The following is a 20,466-nucleotide window of genomic DNA, read 5'->3' as shown; positions in this document are numbered from 1 at the left end:
CCCTACTTGTCTAGCTATTATTTAAGTTGGGCAGCAAAGATAAATGAGAAAATTATAAGCCCTTTAAATCAAACATCTGTGGTGGGAATGTTACTAGAGTCTTGGAACCAATATGAACTGATCAGCCAGCATGGATTTGTAAAGTTAAGCCTTGTCAAACAAACCTAGTGAAGGAGACACCGAACATTGCAGAGAAGGGCATGTCTAAGGATGTTAATGATATGAACTTCCAGAAGGCACTCAATAAGGTTCCACAACACAGACGGTTAACAGAAATTGCAGTATATGCAAGTGGAAACATCCTGTTGACATGGTTCCAGAACTGGTTAACAGATATAGGACACAGAGTCAAGACAATGGGTATGTATCCTGGCTGGCAGCATGTGATTAGTGGCGACTCTAGGGAATTTGGGTTGGTGCCACAACTTTTCAGTATTTTCAAAAATACCTTGGAGGAATAGACAACCATACATCCAAGTTTGCCAATGACACCAAGTCAGATGGCACAGTAGTGTCGATGAGAGCCGAACGTTACAAAGGCACAGTGAAACATTAAGTAAGTAAGGAAAACTATGGCAGATGGAGTCCGGCGGGGGGGGGTCCACTTTAAGCCCAAGAAAGATAAAACAGCTTATTTTTCTAAATGGCGAATGGCTAGGAATTGTGAAAGAGCAAAGAGATTAAGGTTAGTACTGCCCTTAACATGGAAACAGGAATAGACTATTCAACCCCTTGACTGTTTCGTTATTCAATTAGATCATGACTATTCTATATCTTAATGCCATTTACTTGGCTTGATTCCATAGCCCTGAATATCTCTACACGACAATTTATTGATTTCAGGCTTCAAATTTTCTACTGACCCAGCCTCAACATTTTTGGGGGGAAAATTCCAGATTTCTACTACTTTGTGTGTGGAGAGGTGCAGAAATCAAAGATAATGGACAAATGCATGGTGGGGCAGCACAGTGGCATAGTGGTTAGCACTGCTGCCTCATAGCTCCAGGGACCCGGGATCGATCCCTGGCTTGGGTCACTATCTGTGTGGAGTTTGCACATTCTCCCCATGTTTGCGTGGGTTTCCTCCCACAGTCCAAAGATGTGCAGATTAGGTTGATTGGATATGCTAAATTAACACTTAGTGTCCGGGGATGTGATAGGTGGGGATGTGATAGGTTAGAGGGATTAACGTTGGTGCAGATTCGATGTGCTGAATGGCCTCCTTCTGCACTATAGGGATTCTTTGAGTCTATGATAATTAAAAAGGCCAATTAAATGTTGATCTTGGTGACAAAGAGGCAGGAATACAAAAAGAAGTTATCTTAGTTAAGTAAACCTCTGGTTATACCCAATTTAGATTATTGTGTCAAGTTCTACACACCATAACGCAGGAAGGATATTTTGGCCTTGGTGGGGTTGAAGTGCAGATTTACCAGAATGATACTAAGATTAAAAGGGTTAAATTATGAGAACCGATTACACAGGCAAGTCTTATATTCCCTTGTCTGTAGGAGATGGGGGTAATTTAATTGTGGTTTTTCAGATGATTAAAAGGAATCAATAGGCTGGATAGAAATAAATTATTTCCTTTGATAGGGAAGAAAAAGGGGGCACAACTTCAATTGGAGCTATGGCATACAGGGGTAATCACAGCAAGAAGTCTCACAACACCAGGTTAAAGTCCAACAGGTTTATTTGGTAGCAAAAGCCACTAGCTTTTGGAGCGCTGCCCCTTCGTCAGGTGAGACTTCCTACTGTCAGAGAACACTTTTTCACAGAATAGGTAATAGAAATTGGGAACTTTCTCCAAAAAATTAAGGTTGGGTCAATAGAAAATTTGAAATGTGAAATCAATAGATTGTTGTCGAGATATTAAGGGATATAGAATCAAGCCACGCAAAAAGCATTTAGATATATATCAGCCATGATCTAATTGAATAACAAAACATGGTCAAGGGTTTGAATGGTTTATTCCTGTTTCCATCTTCCTGACCTACTTCCAACACAAAACATAGTAGCTAAGCAGATTATCACACGATTGTCACTGGTATGGAGGAAAGAAGATTTGTTTAGTTAGATTATTGACATTTCAATACAATTTAAATTGTAATTACCAGGGGGATTACAACCCATCATAATTAGGGGTAGAAAGAAAAAGACAGCTAATCTTCCACACTAGATAGACAAGAATCAAATATGATTGCTTAATATCCTATGAGAATTTAGTTATATCACTAAGGTAAAAAAAACTTATAATCTATTTTTGTCAGGATGAGCATAAACAGCAGAAAACATTTAAGATTTTTTTTAAACTAACTAACCTGCTGAAGATATTGTCCTTGATCTCCCTTTTCTGCAAACTGTGGGAAGGCCATGTGAAGAAACTGAAGTAAAATTATAGGTGGAATGCTAGAGGATGTTTTATCCATTGAATCAAACAAATCTCGAAAAGCTGTAATAAACACAAACACATTACAATTTATCATTTCTATTGCTATTAGTGGATCTGTCATCATATCGCCCTTGATAAATTGAAGGATTTAATTGAGCCTGAGGGGGGAAAAAAGACTGGGGTTTCAAATAGATGTAAATAAAATTTAAAAACATAGGTTGGTGGTTGAAGAATTTTTGTTGGGCAGGTCACTTCAATGATTGAGAAGCATCAGTTTGGAATATGAAGCAAGGGATTGATTTTGAACAATCAGGGCTCGGAACATGTAGGCAGTCAGCTAGGAGTTCAGCCACATTTATAAAAGGGGACAGCCATTATGCTGAGAGGCATTTTATATTGTAAATGTTGATGAAAATCATAAACAAACCATGACACAGGAAAGTGTGCACATACACAAGTATATAGGGTGCAACGTAAAAAAAAATTACACACAGTTAGCTCGATTGGTTGGACGACTAGTATGGATCAGATTAATACCAACAGCATGGAGTTTGATCCCTGGCCTAGCTGAGGCAGACCAGGGCCTGCTTCTGTGCCCTACCCTTAGTAAACAATCACAGCAAATGCCATAGTTCAGTGAATAATTGCCAAGGAACTGCTTTTGTACAGTGCTCAAGATGACGTAGCATAGTTTCATGGATAGAGGTGGTTCTCTATCCTGTTAAATTGATTTTTTTTTGTTATGAGGGCTAGCAGGAGCCATTACAACCAATCCCAATACACATATTACACACTTGCCAGCAAACATTGTTAGACAATCAAAATATTGTGTTATGATAGATGCACCTCATCTTTCCAGCCCAGAAGGCCAAGTTCAATAGTGAACCTTCAGTTTAAGTGACAAAAGAAAAAATCATGGCTTGGTTCTTCTTGGTCATCATGACTCAGTCACAAAATGCATATATTTACCCAGAGTGATCAGGAGGGATGCAACTTTTTCCTGCTGTCTCACAGAGGGGGAGAACAGGAAGGGATAAATTGAGGCAATGAAAACGTTTATACAAAATAAGACAGTACTCACCTGCTGTTATATACTGCGGTGGAGTCATAGCTACTGAAGTTCTCAAGGCACCTTTAAATCTAGGAGCATTTGAGAAAATAAGTGAATATTTTCAGTAATTTGGACAGAGATGCACATAGATGGCGCTTTTTAAGATATTTGATAATTTGCAGCAAGAATTGTTTGTTTGCTTTCAATGTGTTCTGGTACTGCATAAAATTTTACAGGCTCTCCATTACAGATTTTTAGCATACATCTTTTCATTAATGCAGGTAGCCAAATGTTCTGGATTTTTTTTTAATGGCAGCCTTGCTAAGTTTAGTTCCTTTTATATAAACATATTACAATGGCATTTGAGGTACTTGCAAATCATATTTCCATGAAATCAGTTGGCTATATAGCTTATTTTAGATTATTTTAAATGTTCTAAATGCACAATTCACCACAGAAAAAAAGCTTTTTACTTATCTTCCTCCATTTCAGAACATCATACAATTAAAACATCTGAAATCACGCTAACCTGTAATCTGCAGCAACTAGATGTGCAAGTGTGAACATAAGTTACTGTGAGAAACAATCCAGTCTCTTTTATAACCTTCTGCAACATATTCCTATTTACCATCAACAACTGACATTTCAGGTTATTACAACTGCTTCATTTGATTCATTAATTTCCTAATCAATGTGTGTTTTGAAGTATTGTAAAAAGAGAAGCAATATCAACCTAATTCAAATCCTGTAAAAAAAATCATTATGTTGATTGTACTAAACATTTTAAAAAGGGGAACATTACCATGTAATTGCCCACCAGCAAACTTGTAGATATTCTAAATCTTGCTGCAAGACCACCTACCTTTTCAGGGTGTCCTTGAGTTCAGGCACTGAACGTAGACACTGAACTGTAGCATTCATGTAGCAAGTGTTTCCAAGATTGGTGAGCCCACATGGAAGATCCATCTAGCAACAAAAGAAAACATAATAGTCAGTCATTTGTAGGAAAATCCCAGAGCTCAGCATGGTCATCAAGCATGTTGATACAGCATGAACAGAGGTGCCTCACAGATTTTATTTCCATAATGTTAATTCTACAAAATATTAAGATAGGAAATAAAAAAAATTCCCCATTGATTGTTCAATGGAGAATGGGTTCAATGATTGTTCATATCTATTAAAAGTTTTGCAAATACATATCCATCTGATGTTATACTGTAGAGTTCCTATAGTCAGATTGCAAAGCATCAATCTATAATATCTCAAAAATTTCAATCAAATTCATGCATCAGAATCATCTTTATAAGATCCAATCATATTCAAATAACGAATTTTACTGCAATACATAATTGCCAGGAGTTCTGCACTCACTACATTGCACAGAATAAATACAGCCCATAAAAATTTCAACGAATCAGAAAGTTTGCTTTTAAATGCAATTTTTTCCATTTTTGCTACAGATATACAGACCTTGTGTACAGCTAAGATCCACATAAATCCTTCTTCCTGCTCTTTTTCACAATGCCCAGAGATAACCAACTTTAAGAGGCCAAAGTAAGAGGCCAATCTAACCAGAAAATGTTCACACGGGAATCCATCTTTGATGGGTTTGTAAATAAAAAAGGTCAAGGAATTGCCATGTAGTCAGAACGTCAATCCATGCACAAGCATATATGCCTCTTCACATAATGTTGTTAATGCTGAGGACTCAGGCCTTGCCCTTCAACTTTCCATGTTATTGAGGCTCCAACCCTGATGTTAGATATCCTTAGCCCCCAAACTGCTGACATGAAGGGTGGTGCACACTTGAACCACCTCATGGATCCACCAACAACACAAGTATGCTGTTGCGAAAATAATGTTATTTTTGAAAATACTTACAGCTGAAGCTAGCTGCTCTTCTGTCATGTCTTCCATAAAGGTTGGACGCACAACTGGTTCTTCAGGCAATGCCTCTGCTGACCCCATCATTAGCAAAGTCATCCCCTGTAATTTTTAATTACAAATATTTGTAGTTAGGCAATCTTCACATCCCAGCAAATACGCCAAATTTTTCATGCCCCTTTAGAGGTCATTTACATTTGATGTTGGACAAGCATAATTTTTAAAATCAAGGAAACAGAAGTGAAGACATATGGACACCATAAAGACTGAAAATAGTAAAAAGGCAAGTGGTGGTGAAGTTACATTTTAAAATCTTGAAAATTGAGAGAGGAATTAAAGACAGGATACAAGGAATTATGTCGTTTTAAGTTCTTTAGAAAAGTGAATCAGGAACGAGATTCTAAATTTCTTTACAGTGAGAATATAGGGAAAGAAAGAAGAGTTGCATTTAAATAGTGCTTTTCAGGGTCACTGGATGTTACAAAACACTTTACAGCCAAATAAGTACATTTGAAGTGTGATTACTACTGTCGTGTAGGGAGGAGAAACAGCGTAGCACAGTGCTTTTGAAACTCATTAGGAGCCAAAATAAGGAAGATTTAGAGGAACACAGCAAAGGAAGCAAATCATTGAGTTCAACTATGTTGAGTGTCAAGAGGGCAAGGCAAGATTTGATGGTCTTTACTTTAATGCTAAGAGAGTGTAATAGGTATGGCCGATGAGTTAAAGGCATAGATTGACACGTAGAAATGTGATATTGTTGCCATCACAGAAATATAGGAGGTGATAACTAATGATATCATTGCAAAACTATAAATCAAAAAACTCAGCTAATGCTCTGGGGACTCAAGTTTAAATCCCACCATGGCAGATGATGAAATTTGAAATCAATAACAAAGAGAAATCTGGAATTAGGAATCTACTGATGACCATGAAACCATGGCCTGAAAAACCTATATGGTTCACTAATACCCTTTAGGGAAGAAAATCTGCCATCCAAAGCCAAAGGAATGTGGTTGACTCACAACTGCCCTTGGGCAACTAGGGATGGGCAATAAATTCTGACCAGCCAACAACGCCCATGTCCCACAAATGAATAAAAAATAAGGTTGAGGAAAGGGCAGGACTGGCAACTCAACATTCCAGTGAAGTGGGGGCAATCGAGGCCCCACAGAGGCTCGGGCAGTGGTGGGAGGGGTGCCCCTGGACATTAGCACCTTAAGAAGTTTAACAACACCAGGTTAAAGTCCAACAGGTTTATTTGGTAGCAAAAGCCACACAAACTTTCGAAGCTCTAAGCCCCTTCTTCAGGTGAGTGGGAATTCTGTTCACAAACAGAGTTTATAAAGACACAGACTCAATTTACATGAATAATGGTTGGAATGCGAATACTTACAACTAATCAAGTCTTTAAGAAACAAAACAATGGGAGTGGAGAGAGCATCAAGGCAGGCTAAAAAGATGTGTATTGTCTCCAGACAAGACAGCCAGTGAAACTCTGCAGGTCCACGCAACTGTGGGCGTTACAAATAGTGTGACATGAACCCAATATCCCGGTTGAGGCCGTCCGCGTGTGTGCGGAACTTGGCTATCAGTTTCTGCTCAGCGACTCTGCGCTGTCGTGTGTCGCGAAAGCCGCCTTGGAGAACGCTTACCCGAATATCAGAGGCCGAATGCCCGTGACCGCTGAAGTGCTCCCCAACAGGAAGAGAACAGTCTTGCCTGGTGATTGTCGAGCGGCGTTCATTCATCCGTTGTCACAGCGTCTGCATAGTTTCCCCAATGTACCATGCCTCGGGACATCCTTTCTTGCAGCGTATCAGGTAGACAACGTTGGCCGAGTTGCAAGAGTATGTACCGTGTACCTGGTGGATGGTGTTCTCACGTGAGATGATGGCATCTGTGTCGATGATCCGGCACGTCTTGCAGAGGTTGCTGTGGCAGGGTTGTGTGGTGTCGTGGTCACTGTTCTCCTGAAGGCTGGGTAGTTTGCTGCGGACAATGGTCTGTTTGAGGTTGTGCGGTTGTTTGAAGGCAAGAAGCGGGGGTGTGGGGATGGCCTTGGCGAGATGTTCGTCTTCATCAATGACATGTTGAAGGCTCCGGAGGAGATGCCGTAGCTTCTCCGCTCCGGGGAAGTACTGGACAACGAAGGGTACTCTGTCCACTGTGTCCCGTGTTTGTCTTCTGAGGAGGTCGGTGCGGTTTTTCGCTGTGGCGCGTTGGAACTGTTGATCAATGAGTCTAGCGCCATATCCTGTTCTTATGAGGGCACCTTTCAGCGTCTGGAGGTGTCTGTTGCGATCCTCCTCATCCGAGCAGATCCTGTGTATACGGAGGGCTTGTCTGTAGGGGATGGCTTCTTTAACGTGTTTAGGGTGGAAGCTGGAGAAGTGGAGCATCGTGAGGTTATCCGTGGGCTTGCGGTACAGTGAGGTGCTGAGGTGACCGTCCTTAATGGAGATGCGCGTGTCCAAGAATGCAACCGATTCCGGAGAGTAGTCTATGGTGAGCCTGATGGTGGGATGGAACTTGTTGATGTCATCATAGAGTTGTTTCAGTGATTGTTCACCATGAGTCCAAAGGAAGAAAATGTCATCGATGTATCTAGTGTATAGCATCGGTTGAAGGTCCCGTGCGGTGAAGAAGTCTTGTTCGAACCTGTGCATGAAGATGTTGGCATATTGAGGTGCAAATTTGGTCCCCATGGCTATTCCGTGTGTCTGGATGAAGAACTGGTTGTTGAAGGTGAAGATATTGTGGTCCAGGATGAAGCGGATGAGATGTAAAGTTGCATCTGGAAACTGGCAGTTGTTGGCGCTGAGCACTGAGGCCGTTGCAGCAATGCCATCGTCATGGGGGATGCTGGTGTAGAGTGCCGAGACATCCATTGTGACGAGGAGCGCTCCTGGTTCAACTGCTCCATGTGTGCCGAGTTTCTGTAGCACCTTGACAGTGCTAGTCTGGGCCTCCTGGCATGGCCCAAGGGGCAAAGTGCCAATGCCCATGGGGCACCATAGTAGTGCCATGGGGCAGGGCATATGGGAGGCAGGGCCTAGGAGGCGATCAGTGGGGGTGGGAGTCCTGTGGCCACTCTGCAGTCGGGGTCGGTGGGGGAAGGAGAGAAGCCAGCGATCGGGGTGGGGCGGGGAGAAAAGAGCCGACATTGCAGAGCTGGCCAGCAATTGGGAGGCCAGCAGTGCGGGGCCACTGCACATGCACCAATCTCAACACTGACAGATCGGCGCATGCGCAGTAACCCACTCAGCACTGATTTCAGCCTCTAAAATGTTTCTTCTCTTTGTTCCTTTAAAACACTCCTTAAAACCTGCTTTTTCATTCACCCCAATATCTCATGTGGCTTGGTGTCAAACTTAGATTTCTAACGCTCTTGTGGAGCACCTTAAGAGGCTTTGCCACATTAAAGGTGCTTCATAAATACATATATTGCTGTTCTTCAGTCACCGGATCAAGCTCCTGGAGCTTGCTACCTAACCACACTATGGAAGCAACTTCACCACATAGGCTGCAGTAGTTCAAGGAAAAGGCTTGCTACCACGTTTTCAAGTTTCAACTTGAAAATGTTGACAGCACCAGCAATGGCAGCATCCCAAGAATTAACTTTTTAAAAAAATAATTCAATCTGACAATTTTATTGCAACTGAACTTTTACTTTCAAACTTGGTACCACTAAGCTGACTGACAACTATTTACTGTTTTAAACAAAGACAAAGATTAAAGTATTTCATAATAAATATTTTAATGCAATATAATTTTTTTGTAATATTAATGCATTATATTATAGTTTTTCGTACTACTTACACTCTTTATCTTAATGTTGCCCCATTCATCATCCTAAAAAATAAAAAATAAAGTTTGGTCATCAAGAAATATTGTTAAGTAAATTTCAAATAGCTGGATAGGATAAATTTTCAACAAAGGTTATCAAAGTAAGCCATTTTGATGAATTTCAAGCAATTTTCACACCTCAAGAAATTACATCAGGTGAAAATAATAATTGCCATTTGGAAAAATCAATCATGGGACAAGATACACAATTTGGGAGGCAACCATGCCTCCCAAATATGTTAAGAGTTTACTTTCAAATAGGTTGGCTACTCCAAAGTTGCAATGAGGATGTAACAGTATATCTGAGTAACTGGCCAATGGTTAGGTATTGATGACATATACTTGGGGCATTTAGTTATCATAGAAATCATAGAACCCCTACAGTGCAGAAGGAGGCCATTCGACCCATCGAGTCTGCACCGACCACAATCCCACCCAGGCCCTACCCCCACATATTTACCCACTAATCTCTCTAACCTAAGCATCTGAGGACTCTAAGGGGCAACTTTTTTAACCTGACCAATCAACCTAACCCGCACATCTTTGGACTGTGGGAGGAAACCGGAGCACCTGGAGGAAACCCACGCAGACACGAGGAGAATGTGCAAACTCCACACAGACAGTGACCCAAGCCGGGAATCGAACCCAGGTCCCTGGAGCTGTGAAGCAGCAGTGCTAACCACTGTGCTACCGTGCCGCCCCATTGGGGGTGGGGGTTGGGGATATAAGATGAGTGAAGTCTGCAGATCCATGAAAACAGGAAATTAATCACACATAAACTAATGGACAATTTGAGAAACTCACATTCCTGATTAGGGCTAAAAATAAGGGAGGTGTTCAGCTTATACAAGGGTAACATGCTCTTTCCAGTTACTCTCATGGTAGAGCAAATTATTCAAAAACAGTGGACGAAACAGCAGTCATATGGGATTATATTCCCCATCATTTGCTCCTCTCTATTTAAATTACAATGTTTCCTTCTGACTTCTGTCCAAAGTTCCCTGACTTCAAATGAGCATCCATTCAGCAGATTAGATGCAGGGAAGTAGTGAGGCTTGAAGTCAGGAAGGAAACAATATTTAAACATCAGTACAGAAGAAACAGATTAGGCAGGAAAGTACTGATTGAAATAAGGAAGGTCAAATTTAAAAATTTAGATGCGAATGTCATTCAACACGAAGACAATTTTGATCTCAAAAATACAACACTGGCCTTATTTATGTATCTCTCCATTTTTAGGATAAAATTTAGGGGTCATCTTATGAACAAATAAGATTGCTGGGTGGTATGCGTCATTTGTCTATTGAGGGGAGAATTACATATTAAACAGCAATCTTGCAAAGAGCTCATATTTGAAGCATTTTTTCTTGATTAATCCTACGGATCAATGATATTGAATTTGTCACAAAGTTTTGGCACCGGCTTCACACCAAAAAAAATCAAATGAATCATAGAATCCCTACAGTGCGGGAGGCCATTCAGCCTATTAAGTATGCACCAACTCTCCAACTGAGCATCTTAGCCAGGCCTACTCCTGTCCTATCCCTGTCGACCCAAGTATTTACCCTGTTAATCTCCATAACCTACACATCTTGGGACACTTAAGGGGAAATTTAGCATGGCCAATCCACCTAACTTGCACATCCTTGGACTTGAGCTGGAACACTCGGAGGAAACCCATGCAAACACGGGGAGAATGTAGCACAGTTGGCCAAGACTGGTGTCGAACCTGGGTCCCTGGCACTGAGGCAGCAGTGCTAACCATTGTGCCACCCCAACCAAACCAATTAATCTTGTTGAGCCAATATACAGAGCGAAGTGCACCTGCTGGTAACATGGGACATTTAATTGAAATGTTTATTCTAACAGTAAAGGCGAGAACAGAGAATTCAATAAAAGATGCTCAAGTACACAGTCCTTCAACATAATGATATGGTTCTAGCAAGTTATAAAAGAGTGATAAGGTAAGCACAAACACAGAGATTCTCATCTGGTTAGTCTTTGATAATTCCTGGACATGTTACTGATCTGTTTTCTGGGTTTCAGGTGGAAAGGAATAAGAGAAAACATAAAAGTATGATTCACCTTCACACAAAAAAGCCACAAAAGCATAAAAAGAGCTTTGATAACACTACCCAATATAGCATTCTTAGTGCAAAAACATTACCTTTAGTGTGCCTCCTTTAATCATAACCTTCTGTCTTTCAGGCTGAACTCCAGTTAATGCAAATAACTGTGCCTTGAAAACTACAGGTGGATCATCAGTGTTCAACTCCAATCCATCAAATTTCTCCTTCCCCCACTTGACATTTACTGGAAAGCAGACAAAAAGTCTTGTTTATTCACCACCAAAACTGAGTTCATATGGTATAGCATGTCTGAACTTTAGTCTTCAGGCATTCCTGCAAGCGAAGGCTTATTTTCTCCTACTACAAACAATGATACACAAATTTCATACTGAATAACAAACATATATTGCTTTTAAGCAATATTAAAGTGCTAAACGCATTTATTTGACATGAATTTCTGAAATACCGACAAAGCCAACACATATACTGCCTCAGGATCAACAAACAAGATTTGTTTGCTTCCATTAACCTGATACGAAGGCCATCTCAGGCATCAATCATTTTATTGAAGAACACATTGTGACATTAGCCCTAAACTTGCCTTTAGCTTGTTTGCACCCTTTCACCAGGAGTAACCAGTTTTAATTCATTTAGTATCTTGCTTTCTTCAAAGATCCCCTCTCATTTACCTGCATTCAAGACTGAAGAGACCATGTTGTCTAGCTTTCACTTATATGAATTGCTTAGAAGGTTTGAATGTGTGAATTTGATTATCAGAATCAAATATAGTACCCAAGGTACTATATTAGTACCTCCCACCCCCTCTATATTTGTGCAGTATTGAGGGAGGGTGCTGCACTGTTGAGGTGCTGTTTGTTGGATGAGAGGTTAGGTGGCTAAAAGGGCCTATGGCACTATTTACAGAGCCTCTCTTTCATCCTAAGAAAATGGTAGATCGATAAAGGTGTATGTTAATCAGTATGCCACCCCCCCCCCCCACCTCTATATCTCTATATTTGTGGTTGTGTGAGAAATTTTGTTTAATACTACGGTCACAAAGAGCCACGATATGACTTGCTACATAGGAACATTGGACTTAGAAGCAGAAGGTCATCTGGTTTTTTGAAACCACTCTGCCATTCAATACGATCATGGCTGGTCTTAACTCCACTTTCCTGTCTGCCACACATAACCCTCGACTCCCTTGTCTATCAAAAATCTAACTCTGCCTTGAATAAATTTAAAGGCCCAGCCTCCATTACTTTCTGGGGAAGAGAATTCAACTAACAACCCTCAAGAGAAAATAAATTCTCCCCATCTGTCTTAAAAGGTAGCCCTCTTATTCTTTAAACAACATCTCCTAGTTTTAGCCTCCCTTGAGGATGTCTGACAGCATCTCTGGAAAGAAACAGAGTTAATGTTCCGAGTCTAAATGACCTTACTACATCTCCACAGATGCTGCCAGATCTGCTGAGTTTATCCAGCTTTTTCTGTTTTAACACCATTCCTCAGCATTTTGACATTCCTGATTATTGTGATCATGAAGCATCATTCTTCCTTGGCCTTGCCGTGAATGATGGTAACTATATACCATCCTCTTCCATTGTCCAACCCGACTAGACTGTCCTCATATGGTTCCACAAACCCTACCTGTTCCAGAGCAGCTAGCACATTCCCAGCGGTTTCTTTTTGAACCCCCTATGCATTCACCCAAGCCATCCGAGGATTTATTCTTGGTCCTTTTCCCTTTCTCAACTTACTATTGTTAATATCCATAAACACATCTTCAACCTCAATTTACATACCGATTAACATACAGCTTTATTGATCTACCATTTCCTCAGGGTGAAAGAGAGGCGGTCTTCCTGATTCTGTAAATAGTGCCATAGGCCCTTTTAGCCACCTAACTTCTCATCCAACAGACAGCACCTCAACAGTGCAGCACCCTCCCTCAATACTGCACTGAAGTACCAGCTGAATTCTATTCAGACCTCTCAAGTCTGAAAGAGGTCTTGCACCACAACCTCCTGACGCAGAGTTCTTACTCAAGACATTTATTTACAGATTTGCATTAAATTACAAAATGTTTCTCGAGACGTGTAATAGCTGTTACTGGGAAACACAATAAAAAGTCTCTCAAAACCAGGTTAAAGTTAACCTGGTGTTGTGAGACTTCTTACTGTGTTTACCCCAGTCCAACGCCGGCATCTCCACATCATGACTGGGAAACACAGCAGCATTGCACAAATGATCATACAAATAGATAAATAAGGGTTTTTCATTTTAAAAGATGTTACGAATCTGTTGGGACAGTTAATGCTAAAGAAACATAAATATTCCATAATTAACTGATAGAACAATATCACAAAATGTGTGTCTTTTTTACACAAAAACAAACTTTACTGTAAATAAACAAATAAGCAACATGAGCACTATTAATACTATAGTTTATAACCACTTATGCTATGAACTCGGTCTTACTTTTACTTTCAGTACCAATCCACAAGGTATGCCACAGCCCCCCCAGAATTCACTCAATTCTCCTCAGTGTATCTGCTATTCCCAAGGTAATATTTAATGGAGATCCCTCCATTAGCTTTTTGAGTAAGCTGTAGATGCCTCAACTCTTTGTTCTGGTTGCTGGCAGATATCCAATCACCTTTTCAGAGCTTCCAAGCTAACTTGGCTGATTGTTTTCTGCCACAAGGCTCCATAAGGACCAATGCAGATTTTTTTTCTCTAGCTGCAAACTGGGAAGGGCTTCTAGCTATTTTTTCCCCTCAAAATCCAAACTGATCTTAAGTTCCACCTGTATTCTGTGCAGTGAATAATAAAGTTAACATTTTCCCAGCTGAAAATGCAGGCCTGTCGGCTCTCTCAACCCAAAGAAAACTACAACTGCCTGCTTTCTGAGCAGAATCACAAAACTGTTATGACGCAGGTGATCATTTAGGCCATCATGTCTGCATCACCTCTGTAAATGAACAAGAGTTAGTGCCATTCTCCTGCCTTTTTCCAATGCCCTCTTGAATGAACTCGTTTCCACCACACTTCCAGGCAGTGCATTCCAGACTTGAGCCATTCATTACATGAAAGTTTCTGACATCATATTTGCTTCTTTTGTAAATCATTTTAAGTCTGTGCCCTCTTGCACAAGAAAGAACAACAAGTGGGACATTTCTCCCCATCTACTCTATCAAGCCCCCTCATGTTTATGAACACCTCAATGAGATCTCAGCCTTTTCCGCTCCAAGGAGAACCTCCCCAATCGATCTTCATAACTGAAGTTTCTCATCGCTGGAACCACTTCAGCAATCTTGCCAATGTGTTCACATCCTTCCTATTGTGTGAAACCCAAAACTGTATACAATACTCCAACTAACGTCCATTAGTATCTTATGCAAGTTCAGCATAACTTCCTTGCTCTTGTACTGCACGCCACTATTAATAAAACCCAAGACATTCTATGCTTCAATTGCTCTCTCCATCTGTCCTGCCAGCTTCAATGATCTATGTACATATATTCGCAGGATCCTCTGCAGCCCACTGTACCCCTTATGTTGTCTCTCTATGTTTTGCCTACCAAAATGCATTGCCTCATATTTCTTCACATTAAACTTAATCTGCCACCTGTCCGCCCATTCCACCAATTTGCCTATGAACTTTTGAAGTTCCATACTGTTCCGCACACTGTTCTCCCCTGAGTTCCAAGTTTTGTATCATCCACAAACGTTGAAATTGTCCCCTGCACACCAAAATCCAGATCATTAATATACATCAGGAAAAGCAAAGGTCCCAATGTCGATGCCTGGGGAACTCCATTACAAAAACCTTCCTCCAGCCTGAAAAAAATCATTAAGCATCACTATTTCCTATTACTCAGCCAATTTTGTATCCATATTGCTACTGTCCCTTTTATTCCATTTATACATTTTTGCACAAGCCTGTTGTGTCACTGTATCACATGCCTTTATTAAGTCCATGTGCACCTCATCAACAGTATTACCCTCATCAACCCTGTGTTACATCTTCAAAACAAAATCTAGTAAGTTAGCCCACCACTGAAATTAAACTGACTGGTTTGTAATTACTGGGTTTATCTTTACAACCTTTTGACTTCAGGATTCCACTTTATTTTGGCTGTCTGTCCTTCCTCATAACCCCCTCTCACTTCTCTAATATGCTCTCCCACCTCCCCTCTGAACCAACTGTATTCTGCTTGGTTCTCAGTTGTGTTTTCCACTTGGCACCTATCATAAACTCACTTTTTAATCTTAATTTCTATCTCCTTTTCCATCTTGGAAGCTCTGGATTTGTTTGCCCAATCTTTCTCTTTTGACAGAATATGCCTCGACTGTACATGAAACATTCCTTTTTTGAAGGCAGCCCATTGTTCAGCTGCAGACTTTCCCACTAATATTTTGTTCCAGTCTTTCTGACCCAGCTCCATTCTTGCCCTGTCGAAGTCGAATTTCCCCCAATTAATTATTCTTACTCTGGATTTCTACCGTCCTTTCCTACCTTATCCTAAACCCTCTGATACAATCATCACTGTTTCCTAAATGCTCTCCAACTGATATCCAGATGAATTAAAAGAACATTCTAACCCCATTGCCCTATGACAATGTGGCATGCTTTAGAATGGTTTCCAATGTAAACAAATTATTTTATCCTCAACACAACTCTTTGATTCTGTAACCCAAATGAATAATTTATATTGCTGATTGAGTTTATGAGTAGCTCTCCAGAATGTATGTCCCTATCGAGGAACTGTTTTTTCACAACTAGCTTTCAAGTTCTTTTCATTTGGCAACTACATAAACAACTTAAGCAATTCAAACATCTTGGCATTACAGTTAAAAGTAAACCTATGTTTATCTTAGGTGAAAATTAGAAGTGTAAAATTTATTGAAGTATGGGTAGACCATATGGCTCCATTCTGGCCCAGAGATGGGTAATTTATTGCTTAAATTAAATGCAAGTTAACTTCTAGCTGTAATTAACTCCAACCTTGTTTTGAAGCACATCCACTTGAGATGCCTCCTATTTCTTAATCAGATGTCCCCATTTGTCTATAGTTCAAACTTTAATTCAGAATTGTATTCTAAAAATGAATTATGAACTAGATATTCACAAAAAACATTGTTCTCTTTGAATCATCACACATTATCTTCAACATCTAGAATAGCGTGCACAGTTTTGATCTCATTTTATAAAAAGATTGCATTGAAGGCAGTGCAGTGAAGGTTCATGGAATTAGTCTCAGGGATGATGGGGTTGTCCTATGATTACAGGCTGAGCAAAGTGGGTCTATTTTCTCTGGAGTTAAGAAGAATGAGGGGTGATCTCATTGAAATGTTCAAAATTTTGAAGGGGCTTGATAGGGTTAACAGCAAGAGATTGTAGGGTTAATGCCAAGAGATTGTTTTGGTTGGTCAGGGAATCAAAACATAGTGGCAGAGTCTCAGGATAAGAGAGCAATCATTAAGGACTGGGATGAGGAGAAATTAGTTCACTCAAGGGTTGTGAATCTTTGAAATTCTCTGCTCCAGAAGCTTGTGCTTGCTCCATCGCTGACTGCATTTAAGGCTGGGATAGACAGGATGTGGGGAATGGGCAAGAAAGTGGAGCTAAAGCCCAAGGTCTAGGCCATGATCATATTGAACGGTGGATCAGGCTCAATTGGCCAAATGGTCTACTCCAGCTCCTTGCATTCAGGTGTCCATATAAACACAGAACAGTGGACAAATATAGGCTTAAAATGTAGAACCATAGAATCTCTACAGTGCAGGACGCCATTTGGCCCATCGAGTTTGCACCATCTCTCCAAAACAGCATCTTACCCAGATCCACACACACACCCCCGCCCCAATCCTGCACATTTACCATAGCTAATCTACCTAACCTACGCATCTTTGGACAGCAAGGGACGATTTAGCATGGCCAAGCCACCTCAGGTGCACATCTTTCTGAAGCAAGTGCAGTCTATTTATTTAAGCCCATATTTTCTGCAAGTGCGTCTTTCAATCCACAGCAAATAATAGTGCAAGACTAAAACATTTTACCACTGATTATTTAGCCTGTGAGATTTTTTTTAAAAATCAGTTGCCGCTCTTCACTGAGGTATAATATGGATTTTAATTAACACACGAATGAAAAAAAAAGAACCAAACAGTTTTTAGACGTTTAAAAACACGAGTGCTTCAGAAAAACACGTTTGAACGTGAGACAGGAGAGCTGAAGGGGGCAGCAAGTAGCAGCAGCTGCCCCAGCTTTCTGCACAATCATTGTGGCAGCTACTCTGCAAAGGGCACGCATAGCAGCTCAGCCACAAACAACACAAAACACAAACTCGAAGGCCAAATTCCCACATTAGTCTCCAGAAAACACAACGCGTTAAAGCAGCTGAATCGGACTCAGTGCCAGAGGGAAGTGGGGGAAAAAAAAGGAAGCCACCGATCAAGTTGCTTTGAGCTGGGCCTCGGCCCCCAGTCCGCACAGGGCCTGCAGGCTGACACTGAACAAAGCGCCGTTACACTGGCAAGGGCGAGCGCGGAGCCCGAGGCCTAGGGCGCACTCCTGCTTCCCCCCCGCCTGAGGCAATGCGATAAGAGCGGGTCAGGCCGGGCCTACCTGTGAAGACCGGCATGTTGCCCGCGGCTCCTGCGATCCGACTGAGCTCGAGCACGGCCTCGGCCTCATTCAAACCCTGCCCCCACCCCGCGCGGCACTGCGCCTGCGCACACGCCCTTGCTCTGCCAGCCACTGCTCATCCTGGCTCTGCTTTTCGGCGCTCCAGTCGCGGAGTCTGGCTCATGGAGTTTAGTCCTCCCTCCCTCAGGACCAAAGACCCGATCCCGGATTGAAGCCGACAAACACCAGGCTTGAGGGCGTTAACCTGGGAGGCGAAACCAATACCGCTTCCTGATAAAACTTCATCTAATCCAACACTCAGTCCACTGGAGCTCGCTCCCTCCGGGCCTGTACCTTGCTCCAGTATTTACTGAATTTTCCCAACGGGTGGATCGTGTTAAACACCCAGCCTGGTTCCTACCGATCATTAAAAGCGCTAAGGACAACCTATACAGCTGACTATCCCTATTGGTCATTCTCGACCTTTCTGCTGCTTTTGACCACACCAAAGTTGTCCTGCTGGGTAAAAATCATCATAGAATCCCTACAAGTGCAGAAGGAGGCCACTCAGCGCACTGAGCCTGCAACAATCCCACCCAGACCTGTAACCCCATGTATTTATCCTGCTAATCCCCCTGACACTAAGGGGAAATTTAGCATAGCCAATCCACTAACCTTGCACATCTTTGGAGTGTGGGAGGAAACCGGAGTACCCGGAGGAAACCCACGCAGACTCGGGGAGGATGTGCAAACTGCACCCAAGCGGTCACCCGAGGCTGGAATTGAACCTGGGTTCCTGACACTGAGGCAGCAATGCTAACCACCATGCCACAATGTTGCCTGTCATTGCCTGGTTCCAATCTTGTCCATCTGATCGTAGCCAGAAAATCATCTGCAATTGCTTCTTTTCCTGCATCATTACCTCTGACATTCACCAAGGATATACCTCAGGCCCAGCTCCATTTATTCCCCATGTACATACTATCCCATAGCAACATAATCTAATAATGGCATGTTGACTTTTATTTCAGGGAGATATAGGAATAAACAAGTCTAGCTACAACCGTGCAGAGCTTTAGCAAAACAACACCTGGAATCACACACCTTTGTGCAATTTTGCTCTCCATATTTAAGGAAGAGTATACTTGTAAGGAGGTAGTACAGCTGGGATTAAAGCTCTAGAAAAACTTGGAAATGACTTACTGGTCCAAATTGGAGTTCCATTTCAATCTGTATCAGACCAATTTCAAACAAAACTAATAATTTACAAAATTTTACTGTTTCTTCCTTCTGGGAGGGCTGCCCTTTGATGAGAAGCTGAGTAAATTGGGCCAATGTTCTCTGGAGTTTAGAAGAGTTGAGAGGTGATCTCATTGAAACATACAAAATTCTGAAGGGGCTTGACAGGGTAGACAAAGGTTGTTTCTGTTGGCTGGGGAATCTAAAACAGCAGCACAGCCTAATGAGTTGATTATGGGATGAAAAGTGCCTTTATTCTGTTGTGAAACCGGGCTTTATATCAAAATAATGATTTTGGAATTTACTGACTGGAAATCCCTAGTTGATTTAAAAAAAGACTAAAGCCACATTCCAGTCACTTAGGATCACAGTCAAAAATGCCTGCACATTTGCATGCTTCTTTATTCCAAAATAATTGAAATGGAGGCATTTCAGCCACACCAGGAACAATTGCCCTGAAAGAGATGCATGGGGCCATCTACCCCATAAGCAAAGCATCCAGGCAATCATTTGGGTACTCAACTGGGTAGAGACAAACCTTTAGACCTAATGACTTGGACAATGGGACCCTGACTGAGAGAGGAATTCTCAGTCAGGATCTTGGATTGGAGGCGGCAAGGTGGCACAGTGGTTAGCATTGCTGCCTCACAGCGCCAGGGACCCAGGTTCAGCCTCGGGTCTGTGTGAAGTTTGCACGTTCTCCCGTTGTCTGCTGCTTCACAGCTCCAGGGTCCTGGGTTCGATTCCCGGCTCGGGTCACTGTCTGTGTGGAGTTTGCACATTCTCCTCGTGTCTGCGTGGGTTTCCTCCGGGTGCTCCGGTTTCCTCCCACAGTCCAAAGATGTGCGGGTTAGGTTGATTGGCCAGGTTAAAAATTGCCCCTGAGAGTCCTGAGATGTGTAGATTAGCGGGTAAATATGTGGGGGTAGGGCCGGGGTGGGATTGTGGTTGGTGCAGACTCGATGGGCCGAATGGCCTCCTTCTGCACTGTAGGGTTTCCATGATTTCTATGATTTCCTCTGGTTGCTCCTATTTCTTCCCACAGTCTAAAGATCTGGGTTAGGTGGATTGGCCATGCTAAATTGCCCCTTAGTGTCAGGGTAAATACATGGGATTAAGGGGTTGGGTCCTAGGTAGGATTGTTGTCGGTGTAGGCTTAAATGGCTGAATGGCCTCCTTTTGCAATGTAGGGATTCTATGAATCAAGGTAACAGGAATACACTAGTCATGACCATATTTGGGCCACTGTGCTGTTGGAGAGAGGTTTTGTGACAAGACAACCTTTTGTGTGTTTTAAGCACCTGCTTTCTCAGCAGAATAGGACAAGCAATTGATATGCTGAAGGAACA

At 41.8% G+C, this 20,466-nt stretch overlaps 1 protein-coding gene across 1 annotated transcript in view; it reads right to left on the bottom strand.

Annotated features, from left to right (window-relative positions):
• usp14 (ubiquitin specific peptidase 14 (tRNA-guanine transglycosylase)) overlaps nucleotides 1-18,041 on the bottom strand; it is a 39,303-nt gene extending 21,262 nt beyond the window's left edge. Inside the window, exons 1-7 of the mRNA XM_078216082.1 lie at nucleotides 17,879-18,041; nucleotides 11,344-11,489; nucleotides 9,150-9,182; nucleotides 5,325-5,429; nucleotides 4,306-4,409; nucleotides 3,474-3,532; nucleotides 2,322-2,452 (exon numbers count right to left, since the gene is read on the bottom strand). Of these exons, the coding sequence (XP_078072208.1) occupies nucleotides 2,322-2,452; nucleotides 3,474-3,532; nucleotides 4,306-4,409; nucleotides 5,325-5,429; nucleotides 9,150-9,182; nucleotides 11,344-11,489; nucleotides 17,879-17,894 (594 nt within the window). The 5' untranslated portion in view covers nucleotides 17,895-18,041. The remainder of the gene's footprint in view (nucleotides 1-2,321; nucleotides 2,453-3,473; nucleotides 3,533-4,305; nucleotides 4,410-5,324; nucleotides 5,430-9,149; nucleotides 9,183-11,343; nucleotides 11,490-17,878) is intronic.
• Nucleotides 18,042-20,466: the final 2,425 nt, after the last annotated feature.

This window comes from Mustelus asterias, chromosome 7, assembly GCF_964213995.1.
Source record: "Mustelus asterias chromosome 7, sMusAst1.hap1.1, whole genome shotgun sequence".
Taxonomy (NCBI): domain Eukaryota; kingdom Metazoa; phylum Chordata; class Chondrichthyes; order Carcharhiniformes; family Triakidae; genus Mustelus; species Mustelus asterias.
Note: the sequence above shows the minus strand (reverse complement) of the source record. Positions and strands in the feature narration are given on the sequence as shown.